Below are 14373 nucleotides of genomic sequence, written 5' to 3'. Positions count from 1 at the left end.
ATTAATAGATATCTATAAGACATTCCATACAAAAACAGAATACAAATTCTTTTCAAGTGCACATGGAACATTTTCTAGGACAGATCACATGCTCGGCCACAAAACAAGTCTGAAAAAATTTAAGAGGATAGAAATTATATCAAGCATCTTTTCTGACCACAATAGTATGAAACTAGAGATCTATCACAGGAAGAAAAATGGAAAAAACACTAACACATGGAGACTAAAAAACCAATGGGTCAACGAAGAAATCAAAGAGGAAATCAGAAAATACCTCAGGACAAATGAAAATAAAAGCACAACTTTCCAAAATCTATAGGACACACAGCAAAGAAGTTCTAAGAGGAAAGTTTATAGTGATACAGGCTCATCTCAAGAAATAAGAAAAATCTCAAATAAACAACCTAACCTACCATCTAAAGGAATTAGAAAAAGAAGAACAAACAAAGCCCAAAGTCAGCAGAAGGAAAGAAATAATAAAGATCAGAGCAGAAACAAATAAAATAGAGACCAGGAAAAAAAAAGAAAAAAGTTCAATGAAACCAAGAGCTGGTTTTTTGAAAAGATAAACAAAATTGATAAGCCCTTAGTCAAGCTCATTAAGAAAAAGAGAGAGAACCCAAATAAACAAAGTAAGAAATAAAAGGGAAGAAATTACAACTGACATCACAGACACAAAAAAAATCAGAAGGGAAAACTACGAACAGTTATATGCCAATAAATTGGACAATCTAGAAGAAATGGATAAATTCCTAGAAACTACAATCTTCTGAAACTAGACCAAAAGAAATAGACAATCTGAACAGACAGATCACTAGTAATGAAATTGAATCAGTAACCAAAAAACTCCCAGCAAACCAAAGTCCAGGACTGGAGAGCTTCACAGGGGAATTAAACCAAATACACAAAGAGGAACTAATACCTATCCTTCTCAAACTACTCCAAAGTACTGAAGAGGAGGGAAGATTCCCAATTATGAGGCCACCATTACCCTGATACCAAAACTAGACAAAGACACTACAGAAAAAGAAAATTATAGGCCAATATATCTAATGAATGTAGATGTAAAAATCTTCAAAATATTAGCAAACCAAATTCAACAATATGTAAAAAGGATCATACACCATGGCCAAGTGGGATTTACTAAAATGATGAAAGGATGGTTCAATATCCACAAATCAATTAATGTGATACACCATATTAATAAAACAAAGGATAAAAATCACATGATTATCTCAATAGACTCAGAAAAAAACATCTGACAAAATTCAACATTCATGCATTCATGATAAAAACGCTCATCAAAGTTGGTATAGAGGAAACATCTCAACATAATAAAGGCCAATTATGACAACCCCATAGCTAACATCATACTCAATGGTGAGAAGTTTCTTCTCTAAAATCAGGAACAAGACAAGGATACCCACTCTCACCACTTCTATTTAATATGGTATTGAAAGTCCTAGTCACAGCAATTAGACAAGAAAAAGAAATAAAAGGCATCCAAATTGGAAGGTAAGAAGTAAAACTGTCACTATTTGCAGATGACATGATACTAAAGAAAGAAAATCCTAAAGTCTCCACCAAAAAGCTATTAGAACTAAGAAATGAAGTCAGTAAAGTTATAGGATCTAAAATTAATCTACAGAAATTTTTTGTCTTTCTAATACATCAATAATGAACTATAGGAAAGAAAAAGCAAAAAAAATCCCATTTAAAATCACATCAGAAAGAATAAAATCATAGGAATAAATTTAACCAAGGAGGTGAGAGACCTATACTCTGAAAACTAAAAAATACTGATGAAGAAAACTGAAGATAATACAAAGAAATGGAAAGATATCCCATGTCCATGGATTGGAAGAATTAATATTGTTAAAATGTCAATACTACCCAAAGCAATGTACAGATTTAATGTAATCCCTATAAAAATACCCATGACATTTTTCACAGAACTAGAACATATAATCCTAAAATTTATATGGAACCACAAAGACCCTGAACAGCTGAAGCAATCTTGATAAAAAAGCATAAAGCTGGAGATACCACACTCCTTGATTTCAGACTATACTACAAAGGTACAGTGATCAAAACAGTATGGTGCTGGCATTAAAACAGACACATAGATCAATGGAACAGAATAGAGAGCCCAGAAATAAACCCATGTATTTATGGTCAATTAATCTTTGACAAAAGAGGCAAAAATATACAATGGGGAAAGACAGTCCCTTCAATAAGTGGTACTGAGAAAACTGGACAGCTACATGTAAAAGAATGAAATTAGAACATTTTCTCATACTATATATGAAAATAAACTCAAAATGGATTAAAGACCTAAATGTAAGACTGGACACCATAAAACTCCTAGAAAATAGGCAGATCACCCTCTGAACTATGTCATAGCAATATTTTTTTGGATCTTTCTCCTCAGGCAAAGAAAACAAAGGCAAAAATAAACAAATGGGGCCTAATTAAACTTAAAAGCTTTTGCACAGCAAAAGAAACCATTAACAAAGTGGAAAGACCACCTACTGAATGGGAGAAAACATTTGCAAATATTTGCAAATGGTATGTCTGTTGAGGGGTTAATATCCAAAATATATAAACAGCTCATACAACTCGATATTAAAAAAAACAATTCAATTAAAAAATGGGCAGATGACCTGAATAGACACTTTTCCAAAGAAGATACACAGACGGTCAAGAGGTATATGCAAAAATGCTGAACATCACTAAGCATCAGGGAAATGCACATCAAAACCACAATGAAATATCACCTCATATCTGTCAGAATAGCTGTCATGGAAAAGACCACAAATTAAGAAATGTTGGCATGGATATAGAGAAAAGGGAGCTCTAGTACACTGTTGGTAGGAATGTAAATTGGTGTACCCACTGTGAAAGCAGTACGGAGGTTCCTCAAAAAACTAAAAACTGAACTACCATATGATTCAGCAACTCCAATCCTGGATATATGTCCAAATTAATCAAAAATAATGTACATTATCACTTGCATGTAGAATCTAAAAAATAACACAAATGAATAAACATAAAACAACAAAAAAAGAGAAGCAGACTCACAGATATAGAGAACAAAGTAGTGGCTACCAGTGGGAAGAGGGATGAGGGGAGAGACAAGATAGGGATAAGGGATTAAGAAGTACAAACTACTATGTATAAAATAAATAAGATACAAGGATACACTGTACAGCACAGGGAATACAACCAATACTTTGTAATAATTTTAAATGGAGCATAATCTATCAAAAATATTGAACCATGGTTGTACACATGAAACTAATATTGTAAATCAACTATCATTTAATAAAAAAAATTCTTTTTTAAGGGTAATCCTTTAGAAACATGACAAAGATGTGATGTCTTTCTCTGCTCAGAACCTTCCAATGGTTTTCCATCTCACTCAGAGTAAATGCCAAAGTGACTGAAGTGGTCTCCAAGACCTTACTTTTCTCTACCAGATACCTCTAACCTAATCTCCTCCCACACTCTCCCTCCTTTCTTTGTTGTGCCACACTGGCCTTCTTGTCTTTGAATATGTCAGGCACACTTACATCTCAGGGCCTTTGCACTTGCTGCTCCTTCTGTCTAGAAGACTCTTCAGACACATATCTCACTCCCTTGCCTCCTTCAAATCTTTGCTAAAATGCCACCGTCTCAGTGAGGTTTTTCCTGATCACCCTACTTAAAACAGGAACCCCTGCTATACCTAGCCTTCCCTATCCTCCTTAATTTTTCTGTACAGTATTTACTTGTTCCTTGAATACAGGGACTTTGTATGTTTTATTCAATGCTATAACCCAGTACCGAAAATAGTGCCTAGCATATTTTGGACAATACTTGTTGAATGAATGAATGAACAAGACTGTGTACAAAAAAGCAGTAAGACAGACAGCCATCAGGAGACGGAAGTGGCATCTTGTGCAGGGCAGTGGGACCAAGGGGCAGCCAGGTGGACACTGCCTGGAGTGGCACACAGGTGCAAGCCTACCTGCACAGTTGAATTTATTTAAATTAAAAAAAAAAAAAAAGCAAGACATTTCTATAAGGTGACAGAGAATCAGGGAAAATATGGAAGATTTATTTATTAAAAATGGAATTTTAATTATTTTACAGTTATAATGGAAGATCACATTGGGTACTATTTATCGTTAAATTGTGACTGACTTAAGATGCTGAAGTATAGTTTACACCTGAAAAAGGATGAAGTCAAAAAATATAGACCCATGACTTCTAGAAATACACCAAGGACAAACAGCCAGACTCTATTACTCTCTGCAGATTTATAGTGTTTAACCACAATTATGCCTCAGTACTATACTCACATCCTTTCATGTGCTCCTACTTCACGTCCTATCATATTCACCAGAGAGGCTGTGTCAAAACTTGTCATACTCTTGAAGACTCCAAACCCTCCCGTGCTCCCTCACTCTCAATAACCAACCTCTCCATTTCATTTACTGAATAGATCAATGCAATTCTATCTCAACTCCCTCATTTACATTCTCCATTTCAATTTATCTTATATCAGCACACATTCTTTCCAGTCTAAGAAAAAGAAGAGTCGCTCCTTTGTTTGTAATTCTTTAGAAAAGTTAGTATGATATAAGGTCTGGGTTTGCTATAATTGCTTCAATTTCCATTTCACTTTAAAGCTAAAAACTCAATTTAAAAAGTGCTTTGAAGAACTGCTATATACAAGTAAATTATGCAAATGTGTAAAGAATAAGCAGTAATACTCTGATTAACCTATTCAATTAACAGACAAATGTGCAATGTTAACTGCATAGTTTTATAATATCCTTAAAAAAAGAAATTCCAGGATGGTCTTTCCAAAAACATTAAGTTCATTAGCGAGTTTTATTGTTGGAATTGAACTGTTAAGCAGGAGAAAGAAATCACCAGCAGAAACCTTAAACACATCTAACATATAAATTACTACTATATTTCTTTATTGTTCAGCATTAAACATATTACATCACTATTTTTACAAATAATTTTTAAGGTATTTTAATACCAGCCTGAGCCAGTTCCACATTGAAAGCTCTCAGTGCAAAAGCAGAGCTTCTGGATTCTGCAGGGAGTAGCAGGGAGCATAAATAGCCTTCATAATCTCGTTTCCTATAATAAATAAGCAAAACAAGATAATTACTTTTCACTTTCCAAACTGCACACAAAAAAATACTGACCAAAATGAACCGAAAACAAGGCTTCAACTCAAAATAGTCCCCAAGTTTCCTATATTTTATATCTGTTTATCTACAATTATAAAAAATTTATCTGCTTCCAATCCCAGACCAGTTAAAATGAATAATCAATCTCTATTAATTTATTTTGACTTATATTATATATATATATATATATATATATATATATATATAAAATTTTAACTGTTTCAGAATCACTTTGGTTTTAGTAAGAATTCAAATGAGTTACAGATGTAGAAATCAAGAAAACAGTGCCAGCAAGTATTGGTATGAACTCACGGTTTTGAATGCATAGATAGATACATACATAAGACAAAGACAGAGAACAATATGGGGGGTGTGTGGGAGGGTGCGCCTGTGTGTATGCGCACACACTCACACTTACTTCTATTTCCCTACAGCATCTGCTGACAAAGCCTAGAAACAATGATATCCGCCCCCATACCTGCAGTATCAGTGAACACACCTTGATTTCTCCACTGAAAGAAACTAAGGCTCCTTGAAGGAATGACTGTCTCCAGGGCTGGTGGAAGGAAAATACCAAATAAGCCTGAAACATCTTCTTGAGCAGAAAGTAAACAAATGTTCAAAGAATGGAGTGACTTGTTAAAAGGACAAAGAAATTGGCTTGATGAAGTTCTATTGGCCAAGTCTGGGACAATTTGAGCATCAAAAAAATAATGACAGTAAAAGATTGTCACAGGATCCCATGAGCTCACACCAATATAAATGAATGAATAAATGCAAAGAGAAGGAAAAATTTGACAACCAGTACAATGCCAACTGATAAACCTAGAAGACATGATTGAATTTTTAAAATCACCACTCGATAACTATCAAAGTAAAAACTGATTCAAGCAAATATCACTAAATGTCTGAAAATGTTAAACAGGTGAAAGTTTGATAGAAAAAGAATATTTACATAGTATTAAAGTATCTTCTCACAAAATAAATATTATTTGCTAACATTCTTATTAATTTACAAGGGAGAAACCTGAAAGACACTTGAGAACCAAGTAACAAAAAGTTCACTCCACAGTAATAGGATAAATCAACACCATGTGCTTTCTGACATGATACTGAGAAAAGAACAGCATAACTTCTGTAATATTCCTGCAAAAATTGTGTAAATCATGAGTAAACATTAAATAAGCCCAAACTGAAAGTCTACAAAGTAGCCTGTCCTGTTCTCTTAAAAAAAAAAAAAAAAAAGTCAAGTTCATGAAAGATAAGGACTGAGAAACTGTTCCAGATTGGAGAAGACTAAAGACACGTGACAACTAAATGTAGCATGTGATCCTGGATACACGGAAGACATAACAGACTAATTAGAAAAATGTCAATGGAGTCTGTGGATTAGATGGTAATACTGGATCAATTTTAACCAAAATAATAAGGGGGGTAATGGGGCATCTACATCTTATTCTCAAGTGGTTCAAAACGTTAACAGTGACGGAATTTGGGTGAAGAGTACATTGGAGCTCTGTGTACTATTTCTGTAACTTTTATGTGAATTTGAAATTACTTTAAAATAAAAAGTTAAAAATATATAATCCTTAACTATATTCATTCTAGGATGACTTAAGTATAAAGTGCTTACCAGGGCTTCCCTGGTGGCACAGTGGTTAAGAATCTGCCTGCCAATGCAGGGGACACGGGTTCGAGCCCTGGTCCAGGAAGATCCCACATGCCGCGGAGCAACTAAGCCCGTGCGCCACCACTACTGAGCCTGCGCTCTAGAGCCCATGAGCCACAGCTACTGAAGTCCATGTGCCACAACTACTGAAGCCCGCGTGCCTAGAGCCGGTGCTCCGCAACAAGAGAGGCCACTGCAATGAGATGCCCACGCACCACAACGAAGAGTAGCACCCGCTGACCACAACTAGAGAAAAGCCTGCGCACAGCAACGAAGACCCAGCGCAGCCATACATACATACATACATACATAAATAAATAAATATAAAGTGCTTACCAGACTGCCTATTGACAAGGCTACTTTCACTGTAATACACTGGAACCTTAATATAACAGTATTTCCTATAAAACAGTACTCAGTATAAAATGGGTCCAACCTCATTCCTGTGGCTAACAGAGAACTTAAACCTTCACAATTCCCCCAACTTCCACATAAACAAAAGGGAGAGATCATGAATAGATAGCAGTAACCTTGTTATCACAAGACAGCTCTACTAAAAAATCTCACCATATGCGGTTTCAGCTACAATATGGAGAGTTCAGACAAAACTTTATAGCTTATACTTGTAAATATATATAGATGTAAACATTTCTAAATTTTATTTTATTATAAACAGTCTCTAAACTTCAAAAGTGTTTAAAACACGTGAAAGTTAATATGAGACAGTAAGAAAACACTGAATAGGAATCAAACTACAATCTTAATTTCCATCATTCAACTAGTTATTGACAGAAATGATACCAGTCATGTCTATTTCCTAACTTGAAAAATGAGGCTTGATAGTCTACCTGTTTCATATCTCCTTAAAAATAACCAACATGTGAAGTACTTCAAGTTTCTTACATGAAAATGAAAAATGAAATGAAGACATAACAGAACTGTAACAGTCTCTGGGAAATAAGATATTCTACACAGCTAATGGTTTGCCCTGTTAACAATTTTTAAAATACTTTGGAAATTTTTCTAAACAATATTACCCTCTTCTTTACATTAAATAGGATATACTATTTAATCATTTCTTCATCAATCAGGATCATTGTTATCAATGTTGATTACTGGTATACAAGGATAACCTATAAATAGCTAACCAAGGTCCAGTTACCTAAGAACTGTTCCAGATAATGAGAAATGCTATGCTATGATGGCTTTGTACAGCAGCAGAGTCAATAACCTTTCATTCATTCATTCAAACATTTATTCAGTGCCTAGCACATGCCAGGCACTGCGCTAGACACTGAAGATAGGTATAGACTTCAATCTAGCAGGGAGAGACAGACATATGAGAAGTAAGCATATCTAGTCCTAGGACTGCTATGCTAATTCCATGGACCTGTGCCACTGAAGCACAAAAGAAGAAGTGGTTCCTCAGTGAGGCTGGAGAACTGCACTTCCAGATATCACCACTGCCACCTCCTCATCTTATTATAACACTAATCCCAAGGCCTGAGGTGGTGCTCCTCAAACCAAACCCCAAGAAGCCTATGTAAATTAGGCTTGAGATTTTCCCAGGAACCTTGATTCCTAGAAGATCCTCGGCTGGCTAATCTGAAGTTATAGTCTAGTATCTTGTCTGATATTTGGAGGCCTTGCATAAGATACATGTCCAAAACAACCCTGCACACACAATTTCGGAGGCCAAATCTTGCAAAGATTAATGGACAATTAGAAGCTAAAAGTTCTAATCTTCTTTTCAAGTTCATTTTATTTTAAACTATTTATTGAGCATTTGTTATGTAACAGCATTTTTATATACATCATGTAATTTAATCCTCACAACCATGTTATAAAGTAGAAGTAGAAATCTACATATGAGGAAATAGCTGACTCTTAAAGTAATTAACTTTCCCAAGTGACAGAGCTAGGATTAATAAACTCAGATAAGGTCTGCCTGCTGCCTGCTTTTCGATAAATCGCTAGAGTCAACAGCCTCCATTCCACTTAAACACCAATATGGACAGATTAAGTATCTGGCCATTTATAAATATATATTTGAGAAAAGCTGTTATGTGATATCCACAGACTATTTCTAAAAGAATATATAAGAAATTAGTAAGAGTGATTCAACCCTGGTAGGAAAGTGAGGATACTACTGGTGTCAAAGAAAAATTCCACTGAACGAGTGGATATGGATGGTATACGTTTTGGTAACTTAAATGTCTTATCATCAAAAAATGATAACTTAAAAATTATATAGATGAATATAATCTTTTTGCCTTTTACAATTCTTAATGACCTGATTTCCACTAATGCTACCTTGTTTCTCCTACAAGCAATCAACAAGTAAATAAGGTGGGGTAGGAACACTATTTCAAAAAGTGATTAAAAACGAAACAAAATACTGAAATGCATGGGAATGTTGTCGTTGTTCTAAATGCTCTAATCCACATAACTGTAAGTGGTAGGTCTACAACTGTTCCCTCATACTTTGTAACGAAAATTAGATAATTTACTGCTTTGCATAGTGCCTGACACATAGGAAGAACTCAAAGTTAACTACTGCTTAATTAAAATTAGTTACTAGCCATGTTTCGAATTTTAAAAAGCTATTCATGCAAAGCGTTTAATTAGGTAAAGTTAAGGCTTGGGCAAGGTGACAGACGAAGGCATTTTGCCACAAATTTGTGACCAGTGTGAAAGCTCCTGTTGCCTCACTCCCCCATACACCCGAGCTCACACGCTGAGGGACACAGGGAAGGTGCAGGTCCGCCCCAAGGCCCGCCGCGCCCACCAGGGTCCCTTTCGGCCTGCTCCCCGACCTCCCGGCCGGGGGCAGTCCGGCTCGCTCACCGCAGCAGCTCCAAGCAGTAGCGGTCAGTGCCCGAGATGCCAGGTCCGCTGACCGCGGCCACGCTCCGCCCGGACCCCGCGGGCTCCGGAAGCCGCCATGCGTGCGCCCACAGGCCCCTGGGCTGCCGGCAGCGGCACAGGCCGGGGACGCCGGGCCGTAGCGGGCCCCACGCCGACAGCAGCGTGGAGGCCGCCATGACAGGGACGCCGCCGTGCCCTTCGACCTCGCGCTGTTAGCGCGCGGACACGCCTCGCCTCGCCACGCCGCGCCACGCCCCCGGCAGCTCTGTCTGCGCACCTCTTAGCGGCGGGAAGGAGACCGCGGGACTCCCGTCGGAGATGAGACAGGTGTCGCTGTGGTCCCCTGCACCTGCGCCGCCGCCGCCTCGCTCCTCGGCCTTATAGGTTCCAGGAAAGCCCCGCCTAAATTCGACGGATCTCGCCCGGGTTCTCCCCTTTCCTTCCAGGTCCTTCTGAAGATGTATTGATATTCATCGAGGGGCAGTAGGAAAGAGAATAATTTGACGGTTTACTAGCTTGATTTATAACTTTTAAACCCTTATTCACATGGTATATGAGCCTCCTTTGGCACTCTTACCATCAGGCCGCTCAAATATTATCGTTGGGTCTAGTTGCCACGACCTGACTTGGTCCAAGCCAGCAGCTGCCTACATCTGGATCCCAGTAACACCTCCTGCCTCCAGATTTGACCAGATTTTTCGCGCTGCAGCCACACTTGTTCTTTCTAAAGGGTGCCTCTGATCATGACCCCTCCCTGCTTGACCAGTTTTACTGCGTGTTGGATAAAGCTCCTCCACGATAGTAGCCTGTTTTTACCTTTCAGCCTCAACCCTAGCTATCTGCATTTGTGACTCCATTTTAATGTTTCTCCTTAAACCCATGGGAGAGTACTCTTGTTGTCTGGACCTAAGAACTCCAGCCAATTCACCCTGCTTTGGTTTTACTCCCTGACACTGGCTCTCTTCAGCCTATGCAGGACCTCAGTCCCTCCTGCATAATATTCTCTTTTCTTTCTGGGCTTCTGTCCTTTAGTTCTGACAGACACACACTAGTGTTTCTGATACCAAAGTTTAATAAACCTGCTCAATTAAAAAAAATCACATCTACATCTCTAGTTCTGGCCTCCTGCCTAGCTGGACTTTTCCATCTCCACATCTTGCCATTACTTCAAAGTATATGTCTAAAAACCAAATTAAACTAACTCCTCTTCTTAGTCTTTTTATTTGGACAGCGTCCCCCTTCTCACAACCAGGGGAAACACTTTGGAGTCACCATTACCTCTTCCTGCTTCTATATCTAATGTTATCTAACTTGTCAGGTCCTGTGAATTTTTTTATCTTCATATACTCACATCCATGGCAGCATAACTTGTGCAAAACTACCTGGATTCAGATCCTGGTTCTACCTCCTACTATCACTGTGACCTTGGGTAACAGACTTACCTTTTCTTGTGCTTTAGATCCCTCCCCTGTGAAATGGTAATAGTAATAGAACCTGCCTCATAAAGTTCTTGTGAGAATTAAATGAGTTAATATCTTCAAGGCATCTAGGGCAATGCCTGGCCCATAAATAGCACTCAAAACAAGTCATCTGTGTAGGGAAACCATGAAGAAAGGCTGTTTAAAGGGACCAAAAGGATTGTTGGGTGTCTTAAGGGAAAGTTAGACATTGTCCAGTTTATCTGATTTTATGGGGTTTTTGTGCCTTTCATTGTCTTTGAACTATTTTACAATTCTGTAAGTTGCAGAATATTGACAATAATGCAAATAATTCTTGTCCATAACTTATGCAAATTATATCCATAGGAGATTCAGTTGATTCTTGTTCTATGGATATTTTCTGTTTTTGCCAGTTTCATATCTATTAAGCAGATTTACTTAAGCATTCCTGACTGCCTATAGATGTCTAGTAGTTTGAATACTTTTTTTTTAATACTTCTTTGAATTGGTTGCAAAATCTTACTGGTTCCCCCACTAATTAATGAGTTAAATGAAATTTTTAACATGTGTGGACTTTATAGCTGTATGAGATCATGACTATACAGTTTTGTTAAAAATTATTTCTTAACAGTTATCATTGGCTATTATTAACTTCTCTTGTTTTATTTCCTGTACCCAATTTCACATCTTTCTGATGGACCTCTTTCATTTGTTTTCTTGTCTCCAGGCCAGTCAATCTATATCAAAAAATATAGCCATTTCTAATAATTCACATAATCATAAATGCATACTAAAGATGTTATGAGCCTTTAGATATTTAAACTTGAAGGCAGAATTTCAATTAATGGCAATAGAGGAAAAGTTAAGAACCTTTAAAATTATTCTATGGATAACACACTGTCACCAATTAACATTTATTGAACATCCATTATTTGCCAATCTTGAAGTTAATTTTGTTTAGAATTATGAATACATGAAAATACTTCCTTAGTGTAATTTCTTGGTATTAAAATCAGTGTATTTGAAATATGCGTACACTTTTCTTCAATCAAGGTTATAATCAAGGCAGAAGCTCAGTGCTTAACCAAAAAATTAACATTAAGAAATGAATGCCCACAGAAGCACAATTTGTTAACTTGGCCTTTAGCTGTGGCAGTTGCTTACTCTGTCATCTTTGAGTTTATGACTCTCTTCATGGTGACTATAACTGATTCATCTGTGTAATGTGAATGAAATATAATAAAATTTATTTCCAAGCTTTAGCCCAATAAAGATTGTCCTATGGTTGTTGCTACGTTGTAAAGAGCTATGCATTATTGTTCCAGAATATTGCTCCACCTCTTACTTTTTCCATGGCCTCTGTTAAGAAGTGAGTTTCATTCTTTATGTTAAGAGTCAAGCTGGCCTGTTGGCTTTTATATGACACCTTGAGTATCTAAAGGGTCTGAGAGGGTCTGCACCAGACCACAGCTGGTTAAATCTCCCCAGACAAGAATACTCCACACACCTCCTCCAACTTCTCCATGGCCCTCAGGGATCAACTAACTTCTCCTCGGTCCATTTTGTTTTGTTATATGTTTTTTATTATATATATGTTTTCTTTTTCTTAAATCTCATTAAAGGAAATTTGGAAAATATAGGCAAAAGTAGGAAAACATCATGCTAAAACCTATAATTCAAACAGTTACTATTCACATTTTGTATTTTCTTCCAACCTTTTTTCTATGCAGAGGCTTTTTGCTTGTTTTTACATACTGCCTGTACAATGTTATTTGATTAGCCTAATATGCTCATACACATTTTCTTATGCTATTATTTCATTCATTTTGGAACATTTATTAAGAATCTACTCTGTGCCTACACTGTACCAGTTGCTAGGATTCCAGAGTGAACAAATACCTACCATGTCCTCAAAGAACTTATTCTTTACTGGTAAAGACATTTAAACAAACAAAAATCATCACAAATCAATATGTAATTACAAAATATGATAACTGCTGTTGTATTAATAAGGAAATAGGTTCAGCTGCTCAAATAAAGACACAAAATAACACTGCTGTAAACAAAGTAGACATTATTCTTCTTTGAAGTAGCAATTTGGGTGTAAGCAATTCGGGGTTGCATGGAGATTCCAGGGTCCCAGAGACATAGGCTCTTCCAGTCTGGCTGTTCTGTCATCTGAAGAGGTGTAATTCTCACCTGCGTGTCCAAGATGGCCCATTGCTAGTTCCACATGCCAGCCAGCAGCGAGAGTGAAAGGGGAAGGGGCAAGATGCCCTTCTCTTTCAGATAGGAGTTCCTTAATCATTTTTGTGCCATGGCATATATGTGCTTCTTTAACTGTTAAATAATAAGATTTAGAAGTGAGTCTAATTTCAAGTTTCATAGTGGTGATGAACATAAACAATATTGAAAAACAATTTGTGATTTCATTTGGTGACAAGATCGCAGTTATTCCCAATACTTTTGTGCTTTGTTGCCTATATTCATAACTGAAGCCAATTCTAAATTTTAGTTAGCAGTTAGTAAAAACAGATGTCGTTTTTTTTTTTTTTCCTATTCAAGGTCACAGACCCCTGTGAATTCCCCTCTTGAACACTTCTCTGAGTCTGCCATTAAGGAAACTGATTTAACCTACTAGAGGAGAAGAGGTCACATGGAAGAAAACCAGGCAAGAGCCAAGACCAACTGCCAGACATATGAATGAAGCCCATTTGGACCTTTGTGCCCACCAGATCTCCCAGTCGAATTCCACCACATGACTGAGGCCAGGTGAACAAGCAGAAGGACAGCCCAGCCAACCCACAAAACCAGGAGAATTAATAAATCGCTGTTGTTATAAGTCATCCAGTTTTGGGGTGGTTTGTTATTCCGCAGTTGAGTCCTAATGCAATTTCCATGGTGCAAAATATTTTAAATATAAAAATAGGGGGCTTCCCTGGTGGCGCAGTGGTTGAGAGTCCACCTGCCGATGCAGGGGACACGGGTTCGTGCCCCGGTCCGGGAGGATCCCACATGCCGCGGAGCGGCTGGGCCCGTGAGCCATGGCCGCTGAGCCTGCGCGTCTGGAGCCTGTGATCCGCAACGGGAGAGGCCACAGCAGTGAGAGGCCCGCGTACCGCAAAAAAATTAAAATAAAAATATACAAGTGGGCTTCCCTGGTGGCGCAGTGGTTAAGAATCCATCTGCCAATGCGGGGGACAGA

General features: G+C 37.6%; 1 protein-coding gene across 4 annotated transcripts in view; it reads right to left on the bottom strand.

Annotated features, from left to right (window-relative positions):
* The window catches only part of NDUFAF6 (NADH:ubiquinone oxidoreductase complex assembly factor 6), a 41526-nt gene extending 31584 nt beyond the window's left edge, over positions 1-9942 (bottom strand). For 2 of the 4 annotated variants that reach the window (XM_033438265.2, XM_033438266.2), the window contains exons 1-2: positions 9709-9849; positions 5036-5139 (exon numbers count right to left, since the gene is read on the bottom strand). In XM_033438265.2, the coding sequence (XP_033294156.1) occupies positions 5036-5056 (21 nt within the window). In that variant the 5' untranslated portion in view covers positions 5057-5139; positions 9709-9849. Of the gene's footprint in view, positions 1-5035; positions 5140-9708 lie in introns of all 4 variants that reach the window. The other 2 variants (XM_033438264.2, XM_004275370.4) reach the window with 2 other exon arrangements.
* Positions 9943-14373: the final 4431 nt, after the last annotated feature.

This window comes from Orcinus orca, chromosome 17 (genome assembly GCF_937001465.1).
Source record: "Orcinus orca chromosome 17, mOrcOrc1.1, whole genome shotgun sequence".
NCBI lineage: Eukaryota > Metazoa > Chordata > Mammalia > Artiodactyla > Delphinidae > Orcinus > Orcinus orca.
The sequence above is the reverse complement of the archived record's forward strand: the minus strand, read 5'-3'. Positions and strand labels throughout refer to the sequence as shown.